General features: G+C 31.7%; 1 protein-coding gene across 6 annotated transcripts in view; it reads left to right on the top strand.

The window, feature by feature from the left end:
- LOC129913863 (uncharacterized) overlaps positions 1 to 22,286 on the top strand; it is a 420,354-nt gene that overhangs the window by 215,045 nt on the left and 183,023 nt on the right. For 5 of the 6 annotated variants that reach the window (XR_008772105.1, XM_055992811.1, XM_055992822.1 and 2 more), the window contains exons 3-4: positions 9,996 to 10,062; positions 13,532 to 15,629. Coding sequence is in view for 5 of the 6 variants with exons in the window: in XM_055992811.1 (XP_055848786.1) it covers positions 14,661 to 15,629 (969 nt within the window). In the remaining variant the exon portion in view is untranslated. Of the gene's footprint in view, positions 1 to 9,995; positions 10,063 to 13,303; positions 13,348 to 13,531; positions 15,630 to 22,286 lie in introns of those variants that run through there. The other variant, XM_055992813.1, reaches the window with a different exon arrangement.

Genomic DNA, 22,286 nt, shown 5'->3' with positions numbered 1-22,286 from the left:
ATAGGCTTACGCCAATAATCTTTTGATCGTTTTGATCGTGTATTCAGGGCTGGCGATTAAAGATGACTTGCTGGATATGGTTCACTATTCCAGCCAAATTCCTTGGATGGAAGGGAATTTTGGCTCAAGGGGAACGTATCTAAAAGGAACCTTTGAGTAATTTCCGCAAATTTTAAGGTCAAACCTTGTGAAGTTTTATTATTTATCTTACCCTGATATGGTTTGGTAGAGGTATGGACCTCGTGGTTAGATGTCTTTTAGACCTCTATTATTTCTCAAAAACTCGTGGTAATTTTGGATGTTTCAACACTCACTATTTACGAATCCTCTACGGGTAAATTAACTTGTAGCTATAATGAGCTTTTGTTATTATACTACTTTCTTTTAAATTAAAATCTGTTACCTTTTGATATTAAATTAACTTTAACTTGTAGGGATTAGGTACAAGAGTAAATGAGCTGGATGGAAACATCCACAGACGGCCAAGTTTAAAACGAAAAGAACTATCAAAGTTTCTCGGAAATGTATCGTGGGGTCGTATTTTAAAATGTCATCTCGTTTCCTGCGAAACTTTATGGTAAACCAGCTGTTCGCTTGTGGAACGTATTAAGCCAAAAACAAACAGGGTGACACTTAACTTTTAAATTAAGGGTGTGTGTTTTCAAATCGGGGTAAGGTATTTTTGAATATTATCTTAATTTTAGGTGGTTAGGTTAGGGGTCCCTACAATTTTTCTGTCAAATGTCATATTTTTTCTTTAATTTTTGCTTTTTTTATTTGAAACTGACAGAACTTGTATAAACTGTCACAAATATTCCAGGGATATTTTTCAAACTGGAAGTTAACCAACTTCTGTTTTTTTAAACTAAAGAGTTGAGAAAAAAAAGTGAAGAAAACAAATATTTAACTTTGTTTAAACTTTCGAGTTGAAGTCAACTCTCAAGTTCGCCAACTCTTGAGTTTGCTTCAAGTTGAGCTCTGCAGTGTTTCTAGTATGTGAGATTTATCTTCGGATTAGATGTAAATGTAAAATGTATGATTAAATATACCAGAAGTTAAGTTATTTTTTTTCTCCTTGTAGTTTAAAACATTGCTTTAAAATGCTTTTCATACTTTTAACTATTGTCTAACCTTTTCAATAAATCTGATCAATCTATTCCAACCTGCAAAAGGAATAGATTCTATATAATGTTGAACAAATTTATTAATTGCATTTTAAAAGTAACTGCGATTTGTGCACATAGTCTTCAATTTCAATTATTCTAGAATACTTTCATGTGAACAGTAATGAACAAAGAAAAAAGTGTAAGAAGTAAAGAAAATTACGTCTGTTATTGGTTTAAGTTTAACGCACAGAACAGTCTTCTGCTAGCACAAAAATATAGCACCAAGAGCTTTTTTCAGTGGGTTGAAAAAAAATGTGTTAAAAATAACAAAGTCTTGGTTAAAAAATATGTACGTAGTTCTCGTTGTATAATAAACGAAGTCACCTCGGTTTAATTAAATTGTTTAAAACAACCATTTTAGAAGGTTATTTTAACCCACTAACTTGTTTATATTGATCAAAAAACTCGGTTAAAATTTGAGTTTTTAGTACAATTTAACCAAAATAGTGGGTAAAGATAACTCGTGTAATTTTAACCCAGGTTAGTTTGCAGGTGCTATTATAACAAACTCCCTTTGTCAATTTTACAGGAGTTTTACGTTGTTTTTAACCGATCATTCTGTGTGTTTTTATTACAATTGAGGAGCTCAGTGCCGAAACGGCCTAACCCACATTTTCAAAAAATTAAACTGAGTACACAGATTGAACCGCAATATAACAATTTATGATATAAAAATACAAATTGGCGTAATCAACCTACCTGCAGTTTTCCTTCATTTTCCCCTCAATTTTTACAAATCGATTTATTTCAATTCCTATAGTAAATAGAGAAAAAATGTGACAGTAAAAGATATTCACCTTAACATTTTGATGTTTTATGTCAAATTTTCGAAGCTCTTAAGACACTGCTTGAGATGTTTTTTTTTTTTTTAATTTTAGGTTTGTATTGTATTGAAAAATGTTGCCGAAATCGGTTTTAAAGCCGTAATTAAGCTTAAAACTGTGTTGTAAAAATTCAGAACCTATCACCCATTCTGAAATGGTTTCAACATCTGTAATTAAGAGTATGCTACAAATATTGAACTTGAAGTTTTTTAACTTTTTACGTCTAAGGTCCAACTCTTTTTAATTACTCGCAAAAACTTTATATTTAACTTTTGTTGTTTATTATAAAAAGTCTGTTTGATCAAAATTTCGATCAGCGATTTAGAAATACAGGGTGTGTCATGCTAATCTTAAAAACCAAAGGGGAAATTTTTTTTTTATTTCTCGGCATAATTACGGTAATTAAACTTTTAATAATGAGTAAAAAAAAATTGATTTCATCAAAAATTAAAATTTGTTTGCTAATTTTATATCAAGTTAGCATGACAAGCCTTTGTGGTCAGATTCTGACCAAATTAAGTACGTAGCAATTTTTTTGACTTCAGGGCATAAGTACGGCAATTATGTGGCAGTTACTGAGCCAAAAAAAAAAATAACTTTTTCAAAAGTTGTCATGCTAAGTTTATACGGGTATAATTTTTCTATACTCTGCCTTTTACTATATCAAAAATCTTACATTAAAAATTGTATTTGCTTTGCACACTTAACTGTCGCACACTTAACTAAAAGCTTTTATGTTAGTTTTTGAAAAGAATGTCTATTTAATAAAAAAACAACAGGAAGAACAAATGGTATTTTATCGGGTTGGTCAGCTAGCCTCGGAAAAAAATTTATTGGAAAAATTACAGAAGTTCTCGAAAACCATGCTGGTGGAGGAAGCATCTTACATTATTCCTTCTAGCCGCTGATTTGTTTTTAGTACCTCTCTCGTAATCCTGTTTATTATGCATTATTTCAAGTAAGAAATATGTTTTTGATGATTTTCGCATAGAATACAAATTTCAAAATTCAAGATAAAGTTATTTTGCAAAAACATGTGCAACTCTGAGTGAAAAAGAAAAAAGTTTACTATTAGGTACTTCAAAGTACTTGGACCTACCTTAAGTTTTCCACGTGTACACATTAGACCCTAACCTCTATTTATTTTAATTTTTATTATCGACTTTTATTTTTAAATAAAAATAATTCTGTGGCAATTTAAAATGAATTTAATTTAAAGTTAAACAAAAAACGGATATCAATTACACTCTCGACTGAACGAAATACTCATGAATTGTAAATTTTTGCATTCATTCCAAGAATAAAATCATTTAAATTAAATAAAAATAAATAAGTATTTACATCTACCTTTAACCAACAAAAATAAAGACTGAAAATATACTGCAATTGGTATATTTTATATAAACACAACTAATATGTCTCGTTTTTATACTCTCTGTGAAAATTGCAGATGTTGTGGGTTATTCATGCAGTCAATTTGCTGCTTTTTCAGTTAAATTAACATAGTTAAAATGGAAAATTAAAAATACAGTAAAAATCATGCATTTAAATCTTTCATTGGATGTATAAATGGAAAAACTATACAGGTGTAGGCAATATGGTATCATTATATCATCGAATGAAAACAACAAAATTAAAAAAAAAAACAACACTGAAAAGATAGGGTAAAGGTGGATTTAGGAGGTCTGATCGTCCTACAACAAAATCGTAACATTTTACGTTTTCCTAAAAAATGTAAGAGTTTTTAACTAAAATTTATCCCTATAACCTAGAACTCAGTTAAACAGGGAGTGAAAAGATTATTTACAAAAACTTGTAGATGTGAAAGTTTTAGCTTACATTCCACAGCGTCTATTTCAAATCGAAAATGATGTATTGTCAAGTTTTGTGTTTTATTGTAAACACCACCCGTCTTTCCTTCAGATTACTTTCTCAAATGTTTGATTTCACGAAGTTTAACATGTTGTGGAACGTATTCGTTTGATTTTCACGATTAATTAGAAATTGTTAGAATTACGATCAAAAAGGGAAAAAATGGTACAAGCTGTTTGTGGAACGTAATTAATTTCATTATTTGCAAAGCGAAATTTTAATTTGTGTTTACTAAATGTTTAGATATGAAAAATGAATAAGTTCCACAATCTTTCCCTTGAAATTAAATTGTTTCAAACCAAACGCTAAAACAAAATCTTGTTCCTTCTTCTTTTGAAATTACATAATTGAATAGGTTCCACAATTTTTTCACAAGGCATGTTTTTTCACTTTCTGATGATGAACAAGTTCCACAACAGGTATGCTAATATTATAACCGAAAGAACAGAATTGTAGAGAGCTTTATAAAGAATGTAGAATAAGTTCCACAATCAGTTTTTATAGCAGTTCGAATAATGGAAACAATTTTTGACACATATTTTAATTTAAGTTATTTCCTTTAAAAGTTTCATCATCGAATTACAAACTGATATATTTTTTCACGACATTTTTTGTGGATATTTTTGATTTTCACACGAATTTCGTATTTTCATCATATTTGAATTAACTTAATATTCTAAAAAATTTCAATTTAATTTCATTAAAAGAAAAACTCAAATCAAGAAAGTTTAAGCTATACATTAATTTTGTCTCAAAATAGGGCGCCACTTCTCCGCTACAAAAATGTGTTAATGAATGATTTGCTAGAGTGGAATAAATTTACACCACGTTTTAAATGATTTCCACAAACAAAGAAAAGGACATCATGGCATCACAGAGCAAAAGATAGATGTAAGGGTCATTATTTACGATACTAGCGCTTAAAAGTCACATGAATCCATTTATAATGTAAAAATTAATTTTCCGAAGAGGTAATCTCTGACATGTTGGAATTTCATTAAACATTACCTTATCTTCCATATCACATCTCCGCGTCCATATCCTTGTTGTATAGTCCTAGTCTCTGTAATCTTTGTTGTCACCGTCTTCGTCGTTGTCGTGTTTTTCCCGTCAAAAGCTATGCCCCGTCATTTTCTCAGTTGGAAAATAATGGGCACTCCTGCGACAGAATGTAACTAATTTATGGATTCTGTGCTGTTCTTCGTCTCCATCACCAACCTACCTACTTTCAAAGCTTATATTTTTGTATTTTCTTTGCTACGTCATATAAAATAAAACCTATGGCGGCAGTGTGGTATAGTACCTTTGTTGCCTATACATATACATTATATTACTTTTCTCTGACAACAAGAATTACAAAATAAGGATACTTAATAGAATTTGTGCCCTCTCCTTTGATAATGTTGGAGCGAGTTTACCAAAAAAAATATAAGTAAAAGTAGGACAACAACAAAAATGTATGAAGGATGTTTGTGTTAGTGTCTATAGGTACTTAATGTTATACATCTTGTGTAAGGCTTAATGTTTTTTTAAAAAGTGCGAGTTGATGTTTAGATAGAAATAAATGAGAAGAGAATATGGAGAAAGTTCAAGGAATAGAAATAATGTGCCCACCAAAGTGTCATGATAAGCATATCATAGTTACACAACAGGGAACAATATAATTTTTAGAATTTAAATTTAGAATTTTGATAACTTTTTAATGTATGTACGAGTATGTTGGTGGTGAGGTTAGGTTAGGGTTGGGTACTAGGTCAGACGTTAAAAGATGGGCAAATAGGATACAAGTTAATTATTAAGAAAATAAACTTCCTTTTGAAAGTCTTTTGTTAACTTTTAGTTTTTGTTGAGTGTTTGGGTTAAAGGTTACGGACTTAATGATGTGAAAGAAGGGCGTTGTTTTTTTTGTTTTTCTCTAAGGTGTGTTCTTATAACATTTATAACATTGAAATCATATATCATCGGTTAAAAGATTTTAAACAATCCACGAAAACATTAACGATTCCAACAAAAATAAAAATAAATATAAAGGTACTTTTTGTTATCAATAACGAAAAGTTGTCAAGTCGAAAAAGTGTCGAGAACATAAAATTAATTTTTTTTTCCATCCATTCATATTTAATTGTGTTTTTTTCAAAATACACTAAATTATTAACTCTTATTTATTTAGTAGATAAGCATTAAATAACACTGGTCTGCAAGGAAATCCTCCTTTAAATAAAACTTTACTTTTCGAAAGGATTTTCGTATGCTGATTCCGAATCAGAAGTCAGAATTGACCTATCACGTCACGTTTTTTAGATATTCCCGTTAGAAAATCTCAAAAACCCATTTTTTTGCTGTTTTCGAAGAAATATTTTGGCATAATGTAATCTTTTTCAATTAAAATTATTACGGTTTATGAAAGAACTTATTTTTTTCTTTCAAATTCAGTTTCAATCTTCTCAATATCTCTTTTCTTCTCCGAGATATCTTAATTTAAGTAAGTTTAGTAGGTTTTGGCATATCTTACCATAAAGAAACTGATCTCTAAAAATTAATATATCTTTCTCCCTAGAACAAAAGTATACTTTTCTAATGGACTTTAGTGTGTTGATTTTGAATTCGAACTCAAAAAATTTCTGTCAGCTCTGGTTTTTGAGATATAGTAGTTTTTTTTTGAGATTTTCTAAAAAAAACTTGATTTTGTGATACATTAATGCAAATATCTCAAAATTCTGACGTGCTAGAATTTTTGAAGTTATACTTCTTATGGGAGGGTGGGTATGAAAATTTACTTTTTGACAAGAATGTCAAAGGGATTATGACGCGATCACCCTGGGTAGCAGGGCTGTCGTTTCACCTTTAGAGTAGGCAGTACTTTAGTATTTAAAAATGCAGTACGCCGCAGTACGGCAAACATAAAACACACAACACGTTGCAAGTTACATGTTTCATGTGGCAAGTTGTATGTGGCAAGTTGCATGTGGCAAATTGCAAGTGGCAAGTTGTATGTGGCAAGTTGCGTGTGGCAAGTTGCATGTGGCAAGCTGCATGTGGCAAGCTGCATGTGGCAAGTTGTATGTGGCAAGTTGCGTGTGGCAAGTTGCATGTGGCAAGCTGCATGTGGCAAGCTGCATGTGGCAAGTTGCGTGTGGCAAGTTGCATGTGGCAAGTTGCGTGTGGCAAGTTGCATGTGGCAAGTCACATTTCAGCTCAGCAAACAGCTTAGCTCAAATTTGAGCTAGGTACCATAGCTTAGCTCATTTGAGCTGAGCTGGAAGTGAGCTGAGCTGAAAGTGAGCTCCCCAACTTCCAACGCCTATATCTCGAAATTTTGAAGAAAATGAAAAAAAATTTTATGATGCCAAAAGGTAGCAGGGACTCCAACCTACATTTGGGTACAACTCTCATCCCTGTAGGTCCACGCGTTCTCAAACCGGGAGAACTTAAAAGTAAAAAAAAATAGGCACGATTCTGAAAAAATAGGCATGATGTGGCGGTTTAACATGGAAGGCGATTTTTTAAAAATCTGACAATGTGCAAAGCGTAGGTCCATGACACAAGCTATCATTTGGCATCACTCCCAAAAATTGCTCTCAAGCGGTTAAGCTACCAGGAGCGTTCAAAGATTCGGGGATTTTTAGAAAAAAAATTTTACCCCAACTTTCAAACGCGATTTTCTCGGAATTTTGAAAAAAAATCGAAAAACCGGATTATACCACTATCGGGTAGCTGAGAATATAAGCTTTCATATGGCACCACTCCCCTGTCTCTAGATCAAAGCGTCCCAACGCCTATATCGCGGAATTTTGAAGAAAATGAAAATAAAATGTTTGATGCCAAAAGGTAGCGGGGACTCTAACCTACATTTGGGTACAACTCCCATCCCTGTAGGTATACGCGTTCCCAAACCGGGGGAACTTAAAAGTAAAAAAAAAATAGGCACGATTCTGAAAAAAAAGCATGATGTGGCGGTTTAACATGGAAGGCGATTTTTAAAAAATCTGACAATGTGCAAAGCGTAGGCCCATGACACAAGCTATCATTTGGCATCACTCCCAAAAATGTTTCTCAAGCGGTTTAGCTTCCAGGAGCGTTCAAAGATTCGGGGATTTTTCGAAATTAAAAATTTACCCAAACTTTCAAACGCGATTTTCTCGGAATTTTGAAAAAAAAATCGAAAATCCGGATTATACCACTATCGGGTAACTGAGAGTGAGAATATAAGCTTTAATATGGCACCACTCCCCTGTCTCTAGATCAAAACGTTCCAACGCCTATATCGCGGAGTTTTGAAGAAAATGAAAACAAAATTTTTGATGCCAAAAGGTAGCGGGGACTCTAACCTACATTTGGGTACAACTCCCATCCCTGTAGGTCCACGCGTTCTCAAACCGGGAGAACTTAAAAGTAAAAAAAAAAATAGGCACGATTCTGAAAAAATAGGCATGATGGGGCGGTTTAACATGGAAGGCGATTTTTTTCAAAATCTGACAATGAGCAAAGCGTAGGCCCATGGCACAAGCTATCATTTGGCATCACTCCCAAAAATTGCTCTCAAGCGGTTTAACTACCAGGAGCGTTCAAAGATTCGGGGATTTTTCGAAATTAAAAATTTACCCCAACTTTCAAACGCGATTTTCTCGGAATTTTGAAAAAAGTCGAAAAACCGGATTGTACCGGAATTTTTTTTTATGATAAAAAAAGAAATATATATTTACTATTAAAAAAACCAAGAGAAAAGATTATCTGTTTTATTTATAAAAATATCCATGTGTTAAAATAATTCCATTAATAACTAGAACCAAACATCTTAAGCTATGGTGTTTTATAAAAGTTTAAAATATCTTCAAATTTCATTATACTTTCGAAATAAAAATCAATGTATCCTCTCACCCATCACAGCTGAGCTCAGCTCACTTGACCTTAGCTCACCCAACAGCTCAGCTCAGCTCAGCGACAGCTCAGCTCACCCAACAGCTCAGCTTAACCATCAGCTCAGCTCACTTTCAGCTCAGCTCAAATGAGCTGGAGCTATGGTACATAGCTCAAAAGTGAGCTAGCTCAAAGTTTGAGCTGGGCTGTGAACTGACCTCAGCTAACTTTTGAGCTTTGTAGCAACCCTGCAAGTTCCATATTGCTACTACTAGTGCTGAAGCACACACAATTCTCATAAAATTACCATATCGCACATTTTATGCGCAATTCATTAACTTTCTTTAAGCATATACCGTACGTTCTGAACCGCACAACATGAGTAAATTTCACAGAATAAATTGAAAACTACATGGACGCAAGAAGGATGAAAGAATTTATTTATTGTTCACTTGATAAAAATGTAAAAAAACGAAGTGTGGATTAATTAATTTAATAATAGAAATTAAAAATATCAAATGAAATTCATTTACATATACTGAATGAGAAGTATAACTTCAGTCGCGTGTACATGTGTACACACACTCTTTTTTTTTGACTCCGGATTCTCAGCACATCAAAAACTACAAGAAAAGTATACTTCTGTTTTTTTGGAGAAACAAATCTGAAGCTTTACAAGGCAGTTTATCGATAGGTTTATTACAAATAAGATATTTCTAAATAGAAAAGTAGTATATAAAATTACAAAACACGTAAAAATTTTGTTTAATGTATTTTATTATGGTTTTTTTTACATATTTGACTTTTTAAATATAATGGGCGTTGATATTCTCTAATTTCCTCAATTAAGGTGTTTTTGTTCATGAAGGATTTACTAAAAAGTGAAGGATTTCGATATTTCTGCTTTTTTTGTCAATCAATATTTTAAAATATGAGTAAAAATTAATGTAGAAGGACATATTTAGTGTCAATCGATAGGACATATTATGAGGAATAAGTCCTCCAAATTTGAGCTCAATGAGCCAAATGGTTTTAATTTTATACAAGATCAAATGAATCTAAAAGGGTGATTTTTTAGAAACTCCTAACATTTTTCAAAAATCATTTTTACAAAAATGGTACCTGATAGAATTTTTCTGAAACCAGATTTAGATTAAGGAAAGTCTAATCTTTCATAATATCAAAAAATGAAGGAGAAAAAAAAAGTTAAATTTTGCAGACCAGTGTAATTTCTTTGTAATTCTTTATTAATCGTGCATTTTTCTTTTTATTTCAGATCAATGATCAATGTCACAATAAGCGCAGAGAAGAATGAATATCAACCTGTGACTCTGCCATAAACAGTAAGTTACAAATTTTGAAGCAACTTTAATTTCAAGTTGGTATTGCGATGTCATTGATTTAATTTCATTAAAAAATAATTTTGTACACACATAACCTCAAAAATTTTGTAATAAATTTCAAAAATTATTTTTTTTTTATTTTTATCTTTAATAAAAATCGTTTGATTTTCATAATATTTTTTTGAAAATGTAAGTTTTTTGTGATTCTGATAAGCTTTAATTTTGCTAGGCATTATAACGCTTTAAATAAATTTTAATAATAAACTGAAATAATTGAGAAATAATACAAAAAGTTGCAAAGAAAAAATTAGAAGCAAGACATAAAAAGGTTTTGGGGTGCAAGAGACAAATCGTTGAACGTTATAACAACCTGCTCTGCTTACAAATTTAATTACGATGGAATAATGTTTTTTTTCCTCATTTAATGGACAAAAATAAAACTTCAGTAACCATATTTCCAAGACGTTTTTTTTGGAAATTTCACTCGATGATTTGGAGGAAATTTTTTTAAATGCATTTTTTTTTTGTGACAAAGGGTATCTAACCCTGGAAAATGCATAGGCATGTGTACTCATATCTCTAAATCAAAACTTGTTGTGAGACTTTGAGGTCGACAAAAATAAAAATATTTTTTGTGCTTGGGTTTAATTTACACTTTTTGGGTTCATGGTAAACCAAAACAAAAGATAATCACCCTTTCCCCTTCTAAAAATTGCTTTTGTAGTGTTGGGAGCAAAAAAAAACAATTTTCATAGCCTGTGAGTTTAACTCGAGTTTTATGAGCTATAGTGCAAGAACGGTGCATTCTACAAAAAAAACTGTTAAGGTATAAAATGTAGATAATTGAAAGATCTACATTTTTGCTACAGCACTTTATTCGACTGAAATTATAAGAAAAAAGTTATGATGAATACAAGGGTTTTTTGCTCTGAAAAACCCTGTTTTTTTGAGTTAAAACTGTAATATTTTTTGATCTAACTTCAACTTTGGAAACTTTTATACTTTTTTAAAAACCGCAGTACCGGGATAAGTTTTAAAAATAATAAACCAGAGTCACACAATACAAATTTTTTTCGTCTTGTTGCTCTGAAATAAAAGTAAGAAATTGAGTTTTTACGAAACTTGAAACTGTTAATTAATTTGCAGAAAAATGGCGTATGAAATAAAATATATTTTTATTAATTAATTGTTTCTTATTGTTAAGCAATGTTTTATTGAAAGAATTGTAAAAAACAAAAATCAATTATGGGCAGAGGAAGCAAAATACTGTTGCAAAGTAGGGAAATTTCACAAGAACTGCATATTTTATCGAAAACCGTAAGGATTTGGGCTGAACAAGTTACCAAATTCTGAGAGATCTTAAGTTTCTTTTCATCCATTACTTTCTAGACACCCTGTATATGCAACAAAATAATAAAAATACTATGCAAACAAATTAATTTAATGTTTCAATAAATAAAGAATTTCAATATGAATTAGTTTGACTACAGTTTGTGTACAGTTATTTTTGTAGATTAAAAGTACCATCAGAGTGAATTACTTTTACAATAAATATTGAAAATAGAAGGTATCAAATAATGCCTCAAGCTCCCATTTGACAAAAATTCGAACAAAACGAAAATTTCGATTTTAATTTTTTTTTTCTTCTTTTTTTTATTTTTTTGAATATGAATATGAAAACAGCATTAAAATGAAGAAAACAAAACAAAAATCAGCCAAATCGGTAAAGACGTTCTCGAGTTTTTGCCAAAATTACGTCCAAAAATTTTTGTAAAAGACAGATTTTGTGGAATACTGGAAATTGCTCTGCTGACTTCAAAAGCAAATTAAATAAAAAAGAAAAATGTTTTCCAGATGAGTATCAATATATCTATCATAATTTCATAGTCACAACCCAAGCACAAATTTCGTGTTGACCTGTGTTATAAATATATGTAACTCAAACAGACCTTTCTTTTGATGCCTAGCTCTATGAATTTGGAAGAAATTTTTTAAAATGCAATTTATTTCGACTTGAATTTTTTCTTGAAAATCCAAAAAAAGTAATATATTTTTTTACCTATATACATATTGCATAGGCCTGTTTGAGGTAAACTCATATTTGCTAACCAAAACTGGTTTCGAGAACTTGGTCTGTGTATCCTTCCTCCGAATGTACCTAAGAACAAATAACTTAGCAAATAAAATACATCAAAACTGAACCAAAATCGCAAGAATAAACGCTACCGAAATAGAAAAACTTGTTTTTCTAAAAAAAAAAAACAAATCTACTAGACATATAGAGTTCCTACTTTTAAAATTAAAAAACAAATAGTTTTGAACCATTATCATCAACGGTACCTGTCATAGAACCCTTTTCTTAATTTCTGACTTTCTCCCAAAAGACTTAGCTGATTTCAATGAAAGAGAAGAAAATAAAAAAAATACAGTCGGCTTCCTTTAAGTCAAACTCCCTCTAAGTCGAACATTTTCACCATTTTCAATAAACATTTTTGAAAAAAAAAAAATAAATTATCCCTCTAACTCGAATTTCCTTTTAATTCGATCCCATTTTTGTGTCCCGTGAAACTTCGACTTGAAGAGAGTCTACTGTTTTTTTACATCTCTTAAAAATATTTCATAATTTTCTTTTGAAAAATAAATTCTTTTACGGATTGATGCATGTTTTTGGAATTCTTAAGAATATCTTTCCACATTTTTTTTTTTTTTATTTTTATTTATTTTTTTATTTATAAAAAAATAAACTTCTATCGATTAAAATAAAAAAAATATTATTCTCTTATGAATTATTTAAACATTATAACGCTTTAAATAAATTTTAATAATAAACTGAGATAATTGAGAAATAATAAAAAAAGTTGCAAAGAATAAATTATATGCATCAAAATATACAAATAAAAAATATCCATTGAGCAGACTCAGAAGAATAATAACCATTTTGAAGTAGCCTTTTAATCTAGAAGGAGATAATACTCTCCCAATTCACCTGTGTATCTCAAACTTTGAAAAAAAAAACTCTCATATTTTCCAAGTCTTTATAGTATATAAATTGTCAAAAATATTTAATTTTAATATTAGGCGTGTTTTTTCTATTACTCAGTAGCTACTCATTTTTGATTTTATTCGCAAAACAATAATAAAAATTACACAAGTAAGTAGTATTTGTTTTTATTGTTTTTCGAATAAAATAAAAAAATGAGAAGCTACTGAGTTGTAGAAAAAACACGCCTATTTTTACCTATTTTTTATTCAGCTATTCAGAAATTATCTTGAAAAAGTTCAAAGGTATATTTTCGAACATGAATCATAATACCAACTTATAAAAATCAATATTCACCCATTCTTTAATTTCTCTTATATGTATTTAGATTTATTTGATATTTTCTCCCACCAAAATTACTGTCCTTGACAGTTATTTCATTATTATTTAAAAAAAAATTTAATGATTTTCCAAATTTTCAATCAACAGATACAAATTTTCCACGACTCTCATCCATTCAAATCGATATGCAAGATACAAAAATAAAAATAAAGAAATGATTGGGAATTGTATTGCCAAGTGCTGTGGTGCTTTTATTTTCCCATTGTTGTGAGAATTGAAAAAAAAAACCGCTGTACATCAGACTCACCTGGTGGCTCAATCATCTATCTCTCTTTCTCTGCCATTGATTCAACCAGGACAACAACAACAACAACAAACAAATAATCAATCAAATTCAATACAGACAAACAAACTTCTGCAAGTGACACGCACAATAATGTTGATGATGTTGATGCTGATGAGTTCAAAAGCAGTAAATTGCGTTCATACCAGGTGGCCACATCCACACCATTGTCATCCACACTAACAGCTTTATCCGCTTTTGATCCTGCGATTTGCCGTCACAAAAAATTATGATAAACTGGTCCTGAGAACAATAACATTTTCAAGCCATAAAATCATCTCTCCCTTAGCTTTACACTCACACACAAAGAAAAAAAGGGAAAGTTCCGTTTTTTTTGCGATATAACTCCCCCCGATTTCCATCATCACCAGAATGGAACGATACGAACACATATGTAATGGGACTTAAATAATCTTGACGCACACTTAAGCGCGTTCGTTCATCATCTCTGCTGGTCTGAGTGATATTATGAGTGGCTGCCAAAGCTGAAGAAGAAAATAATTCGGATTAGTGTCAAACGGAATCATTGAATAGCGTCACAAGTGGGATCCTTTCTAGATGTTGTTGGGGTGTCCTTGGAGAGTGTTATTGTTGTTGTTCGTTTTGTCAATTCCGTATACCTAATTCAATAGACGAAAGGCAGGCCTTAAAAAAAGGTGGAGGAGGGCTTTTTGCCTCTTTCTTTTTCAAATGAACCGATCAAATGCAAAGTAGGCAAAACAAGAGTCCTTTGGCAATATTGTATAAAGACTCTTTGTGTAGACCCACGTGGGTTGCCAATTATATCCATTTGTGTCATCTCTCCACAATGAATAATTCATGAGATCCACCGCAGTTTGTTTTCGGTCAAAGTCGACAAACACAACTGATACTACCTCAAGACTGTGATTCAAATAGGCGTGTGTCGTCATCCCCGGGACTCGATATACCAAAATGACAGAGATTACGCGGAATTCCACTGATGCCCGCATCCATGCGATAACTCGAGACACGTACCGTTCGAGCTGCAACTCAACACCCGAGGTGTATGCACCCACAGCAAATGGCAACTACCGCAATCCACCGTTGCAAGTGCTCAACGGACACTCGAATAGCTGCAGCACAGGAAGCAGTAGCTTGACGAATCGGGAGGCTTTCGAAGAACGCGAAATGTATTACGTGTCGCCGACAAAGCGAAAAAGTAGCCGAGGTGAAAATCGCTCCGAGAACCTTCATCACGTTCGTCGGTCATCGATGACCTGGAACCCGCTCAGTTTGGTCTCGGCGACGATACAAAAGAAACGGTCCGACGAGGCACGTTCCCCTACCACAGATAGTGGTGGCGGTGGTGGTGGAGTTTTATGTCATCCCTCATATGGGACAATACGTTCCGAAACGGCCATGGACAATTTCGAGAATTCTAGCCATTATTCAGATTCGGCGATGCAACTTCTCCGGTCGGGCAGCTGTAGCGGAGTTGGTGGTGTTATTGGCAATAACAATCTAGTCACGGCAGCGAGCAGTAGCAGCAGCAGTATGCACACGCTTCTGCCATCGTCGGCCACAGCGGCACGTACCCCTAATAACGTGACATTCTCGAATTGCACAGAGGAACGGCCGTTTTATTCAAACCGCGGTTCGTTGCGACGCAGCAAGGGACGGAGTAACCAGTCGCTGTGTAGTTGTGATGCTGGTGCGGAGACGGAAATCAATCCGGATCCGATCCGGCCGCTGTATCAATATAGCTTGGAACGACGCAGCAAAGGACACACGTATACGTGCGAGCAAAACGCACAGATACTTATGAGACTGGAACGTGAGCGCAATAGAAAACTATCGCTTAAGGACTCTGCGGGGAAGGATGCATTTGCGACTAATGCTAGCGGAAAGAGTTGTGTAAATTCATCTCTTGATAGTTCACAGGTAAGAATTTTTTTTTTTTCAATTCTGTTTGTATTTCTTTCACAAAAACAATATAATCGGGTTGCACATATTTGAGGGGAGGAAATGTCATGCCCATGGGGGTTTTTGTGGTAGTTTGAAAAATTACTTTGGGCCACTTGCATTTTGTCTTCATTAGAGCAATATCCATTTTCCCCTAGGTTTCTATGTGGAAATCGATAGCAGGATTTTTAGAGCCAGATTGTCACGATAAGCAGACTCTTTGTTTCAATTAAGTAGGAAAATAAATCAATACGAGTTAGAAATTGTGCATTTATTTCAATTTGGTTTAATATTTCGATGTTAAAAGGTATTTTATACCAGCCGCAGAGGTTTGATAGTTTTTTTGTATTTATGCAGTGTCAATAAACTTAAAATGACCTACTTTGAACTAAAACTGTTATTGATACTGATACTGATACTGATACTGATACTGATACTGATACTGATACTGATACTGATACTGATACTGATACTGATACTGATACTGATTCTGATATTGATAATGATACTGATACTGATATTGATACTGATACTGATACTGATACTGATACTGATACTGGTACTGATACTGATATTGATAATGATACTGATACTGATATTGATACTGATACTGATACTGATACTGATACTGATACTGATACTGATACTGATACTGATACTGATACTGATACTGATACTGATACTGATACTGATACTGATACTGATACTGATACTGATACTGGTACTGATACTGATACTGATACTGATACTGATACTGATACTGATACTGATACTGATACTGATACTGATACTGATACTGATACTGATACTGATACTGATACTGATACTGATACTGATACTGATACTGATACTGATACTGATACTGATACTGATACTGATACTGATACTGATACTGATACTGATACTGATACTGATACTGATACTGATACTGATACAGATACTGATACTGATACTGATACTGATACTGATACTGAAACTGCACCGTGAAAACTGCTATATTAGCAGTTTGTCAGAAAATTGTCGTCCACATATTATGAACTAATCTCTTGAGAATTTCTTCTTCTGTTAGAAACCGCTATTTTGTAAAAGGTCAAAGGTCCTTTAAAATGATACTTTCCATAGAAAATAGGTAAGCCAAAAGCGTTTGCAATTTTATATTTAATCAAAGTAAATGTGTCTACCTCATCTCCAATTATCTCAGTAACAGTAAAACAAGAAACCCTGAGGGAATCTTGCCTCTAAATTTTGATTAACGAAAGCGTTTGCGTTTGTTTGGACACCTATATCCCACGCACAAGAAATTAAAAATCAAAAAAAGAAACAGAAATTGTTTTGACTGCCTCACGAAAAAAAAAACACACAACGTAATGAAAAATTATAACATTTTTGTGAAATAATTTGTTTGCCTTGTTCAGTTCTTCTCTGTTTTTTTTTTTTTTTTCATCATGAGATTGACCTTAAGACATTGCTTCATCGCCTTTAAGTTGAATTGAGTAATTAGGCCAGAAAAATAGCGGGCAAAACCAACACAACACAAAAAAAAAGAAAGATAAAATTGTACATAACAACAAAAACAACAACAAAAAAAAAGCAATTATACCGTTTCATATCCGGCTGATCTTTAGCTTCGTCCTTCCGTGGTCCTCCATTCACTCTCTACTCGACTCGACATGACCTCCAGCTCCTGCAGCATCCGCTATTAGCGTATTCACTTGATTAAAGTGAACCAAACGCAAATGAGGAAAACTGGAGCACAACAAGGACAATTACACGCACAATAATACAAAAACAGTTTTTCTTTTCTTTTGTTCTTGTTTATGTATTTTATTCTATCTTCTTTTTTTTTTGTTTTACTTTTGTATATGTGAGGTGAACTATTATGTTTGTGTATACGAGTGAGATGAGGAAGAGGGAAATAAAAAAAGAGAAAGACGTGACCTGTCAAGATTTTAATTTTCCTCCATAAGTTTTTTCCTGCGAGAGTGCGAGACATACCGTGTGCACGTATATAGCCGTGAGTAAAAAGTGTGCGAGCATTCAAGGAAAACTTACACACACACACACACATTTAGTTTGTAAGCGTAACCTCCTTTTTACAAACAATTAGTGAAATTAAAAATTCTCATTTTTATTATATCTCATTGTTCATATTAAATTGTGACATGTTGTTCATGCATACGGTGAGTGCATTTATGTGTGTTTGTGTTTAATCGCTTGGAGGACACATTCTTTATGAGTAGCAGGTTCGAATGAAAGGCCAAATGGTATTTTTTTTTTTGTTGTATGCCACAAGCTTGTCGTTAATCTTTTATGACCGGAGAAGTGGCCTTTTGGCTATATGGAATACTAACTTTGTTGGTTGAATTTCTATTAATAAAATTTCGCAGTTATATAGGTACTACAAACACGGGTCAAAGATACTTTAAATTATTGAAAAACTATAGTTTTTTTTTGTTATTGGAAAAATACTATGTTGATCTTTTTGGGTTTTAATGATTGAATTATCTTAAATAGTATTTAAATGGAAACAAAAATTAATCTCTATTTATTATATGCATTTTTATGTATACCTAAGTACTTGCAAATATTGATAATTTCGTCTGATTTTATCTCACACCTCAAAGTTAAATTAATGCAGAATTATAAACCATAAACACTTGTTGGTTTGTATAAACCATTAATTAAGTGGGTCACTGTGGTGTATGCGCAATTTTATTTTCATTGCACAAATTCTATTTGGCAGAGTTTTTTTTTATAAATTTTTCATTAATTTCAAATACAAAAAATTAAAAAGTAGTCAAATGTATTACTTTCAAATACAAAATATTAAAATGTAAAAGTAGTTGAAACTTGAAAGTATTGAAAAATGTAAAAGTAAGAAAATTTTAATTAACAACGTATTTCTTTATCTGGGTAAGAATTGAAATTATTTCTTCATTTTTCCTAATACAAGAAAATTAAATCCTTATCAAACTAAATTAAAAACGAAAATGTCTAGATTTAGGGGTATGCTACCTGAAAAAGTACCTATATAAAACTATGTGGCTCCGAAAAATGCATTTGGTAACCTTTTTTCTGATAAATTTTAAATTTATTAAAATTTAAAAATTCTGAATTTGCACTATTTTGAAGGCGCTTTGTGTTTTTCGAAGTAAAATGTATAAAGTAATGGACAAAATTTCATCGGCCATAAGATTTCACTTCAAATAGTTTTTGGATAAAACAAAAATAAGATAGATAATAATATCACCATTATTATATTTCTGATGAATAATCACTTTAGAAATGTCTTTGACGTGATAACGTCTTATAAATCGATGAACCATGGCAGCCACCACAAAAAAGTGACGCCATTTTCTAACGTGACACTCTCGCACTTTCGCAGTGCAGAAAAAAATTTCAATTAAAAATAAATTATTTGAGTTACAAAAATCTTCTATAGCTTATTTGAAAGATAATAACCTAAAGCTTAATCTAAATGAAGGATTTTTAAAAATTCCATCATTTAAAAGGGTAAACAGGGGTAAAACGGAAAGATGAAATTTGGGCTAAAATCTAAACGCGAAGTAGTAGAGAATTGATTTTTTTGCTATAGATAGATGAGACTAATTAAAGAATAACTGCATTTAAGAAAAAATTCTAAACAAAATTTAAACTAAGCTATAACATTTTGTTTGAACGTTGTACGTGTTGGGGCTATGACAAAATGATGATTTTGGGTAAAGGAAATTTTTTTTGACAATTCTAAACATGCCAGGTGAAAGATGAGAGAAAAAAAAATTAGGCGTCTGATACGGATTTTTTTCCAACACTCTGCGTTTCGAAATATGAATTTTTGAAAAACACCTTGTTTTTTAGGGATATTTTTGGGTGATTTTTGATTTTTAGCTTTTTTTTTTAGAGTTCAAAAAATCAAACTTATAGGACATGTAGGTTTTGGCCTTATGCATACATGTGCATAAGGAATCGTTTAGTGAGTTTTGACTGAATAACGGAAGAAACAAGTTTAAAAAAAAACACGTTTTTTGACCGTTTTTTATTTTTATCTTTTTTTTTTTAATAGATACAGGAATAAAGTATATGGAGAAATGATAGACCATGACTACGACTATATGTGTGCGAAGTTTTAATTATTTTCGTAAACACAATTTTGAGATAACGGTAAAATAAAATTTTAGAATTCAACAGGTTATAACTTTTGACCAAGAAATTTTATTAAACTTTTATAAGCATCCTGATACAATTACCTTTCATTTGGTATATCACACATAACGGTAGATTAACTACAAGCTACACAATGTTAAATAAAGAAACTTGCGAAAAACCTTAAAACACCAGTGGAGATCTGTTGCCCCCCGAACAGCCACCAGTGTGGGAAGTACCGTAATCTCAGTCTGGAAATTCGACATGGTTGACTTTAAAAAATTCTAACTTCTCTTGTAGGCATTTTTCAAATTGAGATTGATACGTCATATGAAAGGTGAAATAATAAGCTTTCACATGGTACAAATTTTTTTTATGTTGTCAAACAAAAAAATTGATTCCATAGGGTGAGAACATAAAAATAAATGTTTTTTTTTGCTTTTTTTAATTAAATTTGATCGAAATGGAATTAATGACGTGAGAAGATAAAAATTCATGTTTTTTTTATCTTTTTTGATGAAAATGATTGTTTTCAATAAATTATTTTTATACTTTTTGCGAATTGTAAAAATTTAAAAATGGTTTTATTCTTAAGAAAAAATACTTGGCTTTTAAATTGCATAATTTTTTTTGTAAGCTTTTAGAATAAAAAAATTAATATAATGATAAAAAGGTATTTTTTTAGCTTTTTCTTGTAAATTAATGATTGTTTGAAAAAAGTTAAGCGCCTCAATTGACTCATTTTAAACAAAAGCACACAACCTGTTTTCTGACGACGTTATCACGTAAAATCATCGTTCGTAATTCGGCTTTACAGACAACCTCTTTTTTTTATTTTAAAGAAGTAAGAAAGGAAATACAGTGCCGCTCACTTGAATAGCACACCTTTTTTTTTAGTTATAAGTGCATATAATTACTGTCTCTTAATACCAAAATGATCAATATTTTACTTTTTGGTATGTCCGCTTATGCACTCTCTCTGTGAGCGAAATCATTCATTTTCAATGACCCGTTAGTTAAATTTTGCAATTTTTTGCGGAACAACTCTGAAAAAAGTGCTCCTATTCTGGCTCACTTGAATAGCACATCCGCTTTTTTTTAGTTTTCGAGTGCAAATCAAAGAAGGTAGAAATGCAGAAATGTTCTCCGATGTCTTTTAGTAATTTAAAGCTGATTCCAGTTTAAGTGGGTCCCACGAAATAATTGGTAGAGGAAGAAAAAGCGAAAATCATGAGTGCCCCGTCTATTCGCCAAAAAGGTAAAAAAATGCAACAAACCCGGAAATTTCTTTTCAATTTTTTTACGCAATGAGTCCAATTGTGAATAAAATATAAAAGGGTGAACAGTAAGTGCTGTTACTGCAGCTGACAGAAGAGCGATTCTACGACTCGCGTCAAATTCACATGACTCTTCCGCCAAAATAAAGGAAAAAGTGGTGTAAAAGCAAGTGCTTCTATATTGAAACCACTGATTTCGACGGCTAAACAGTTGAAGCCATTAAAGCTAAAGACAAAACCATCGATAAACACCTCCCGTAAAGTGCAACTCCTAAGTTTCTGTCGATCTTATGACATGAAATAAAGCATGTTTTCTGTGATAAGAAAAAAATTAGTTTAGATGGTCCCGTTGGCTTAAACTGTTATTTTTATGATCCAATGCATGGCCCTTCTTTAGCATATCATGACATCAAAGTATTAAATTTACATAAAATTTTGGTCAAATTTTCGTAGAATTTACACCAAAATTTTTAACAGTGATGCCACACTGAAGAAAATATTAATTGACACTTAAAAAACGAAATCTTAAAAGAATCAACCTGTTTTGAAGAAAAAACTTAAATATTTATTTTTTTTTTTAATCAAAAATTATAGTTTTTGAAATTTTTTATTAAAATGTTATTAATGCGAATTCGATGAAATCAACTTAGACCTCAAAGAAATATTCAGGATTAAAAAACCGTTCAAAGACAAATACCGTTTACAATAATACAAATTATTTTTCTTATAAATTTGTGTCAATATTTTCACTTTCATCACAGCATTTTCGTTCCATAATGTTCTTTTTTTTTAGATTTTTTCAATCCATCCGGCTGCAATACCCTGATTCTTTTTTAAAAACAAATTCAAAGATTTTTTCAAGAACACAAGATACAGTATTATTACCAACACTTTAATAAATAAATAAAAAATTTCTTTGATGTCATTGTTGTCAGTCTTTTTAAATCTCAGATCATTTAAACAATAATATAATTAGTATTTATTTACAAGTTTCTTTGATCATCGATACTTTTCCTTAAAAGGCACCTTTAATCCTTATAAAAATGAGTTTTAATTTATATTAAGTATACTACAGTACGAGTAGGTACTACAGGTATCAAAAGTTTCAATTTCATTAAAGACAAATGGAAAATTGATTAATAAGAACTATAGATTTACGAAAAGTAGGTACCTACTTTCTTATATATACTCACTCTGTATTTTTAAGATAAAAATA

The sequence above is a fragment of the Episyrphus balteatus genome, chromosome 1 (assembly GCF_945859705.1).
Source record: "Episyrphus balteatus chromosome 1, idEpiBalt1.1, whole genome shotgun sequence".
Lineage (NCBI taxonomy): Eukaryota > Metazoa > Arthropoda > Insecta > Diptera > Syrphidae > Episyrphus > Episyrphus balteatus.
This window is presented reverse-complemented; position numbering and strand designations above follow the sequence as displayed.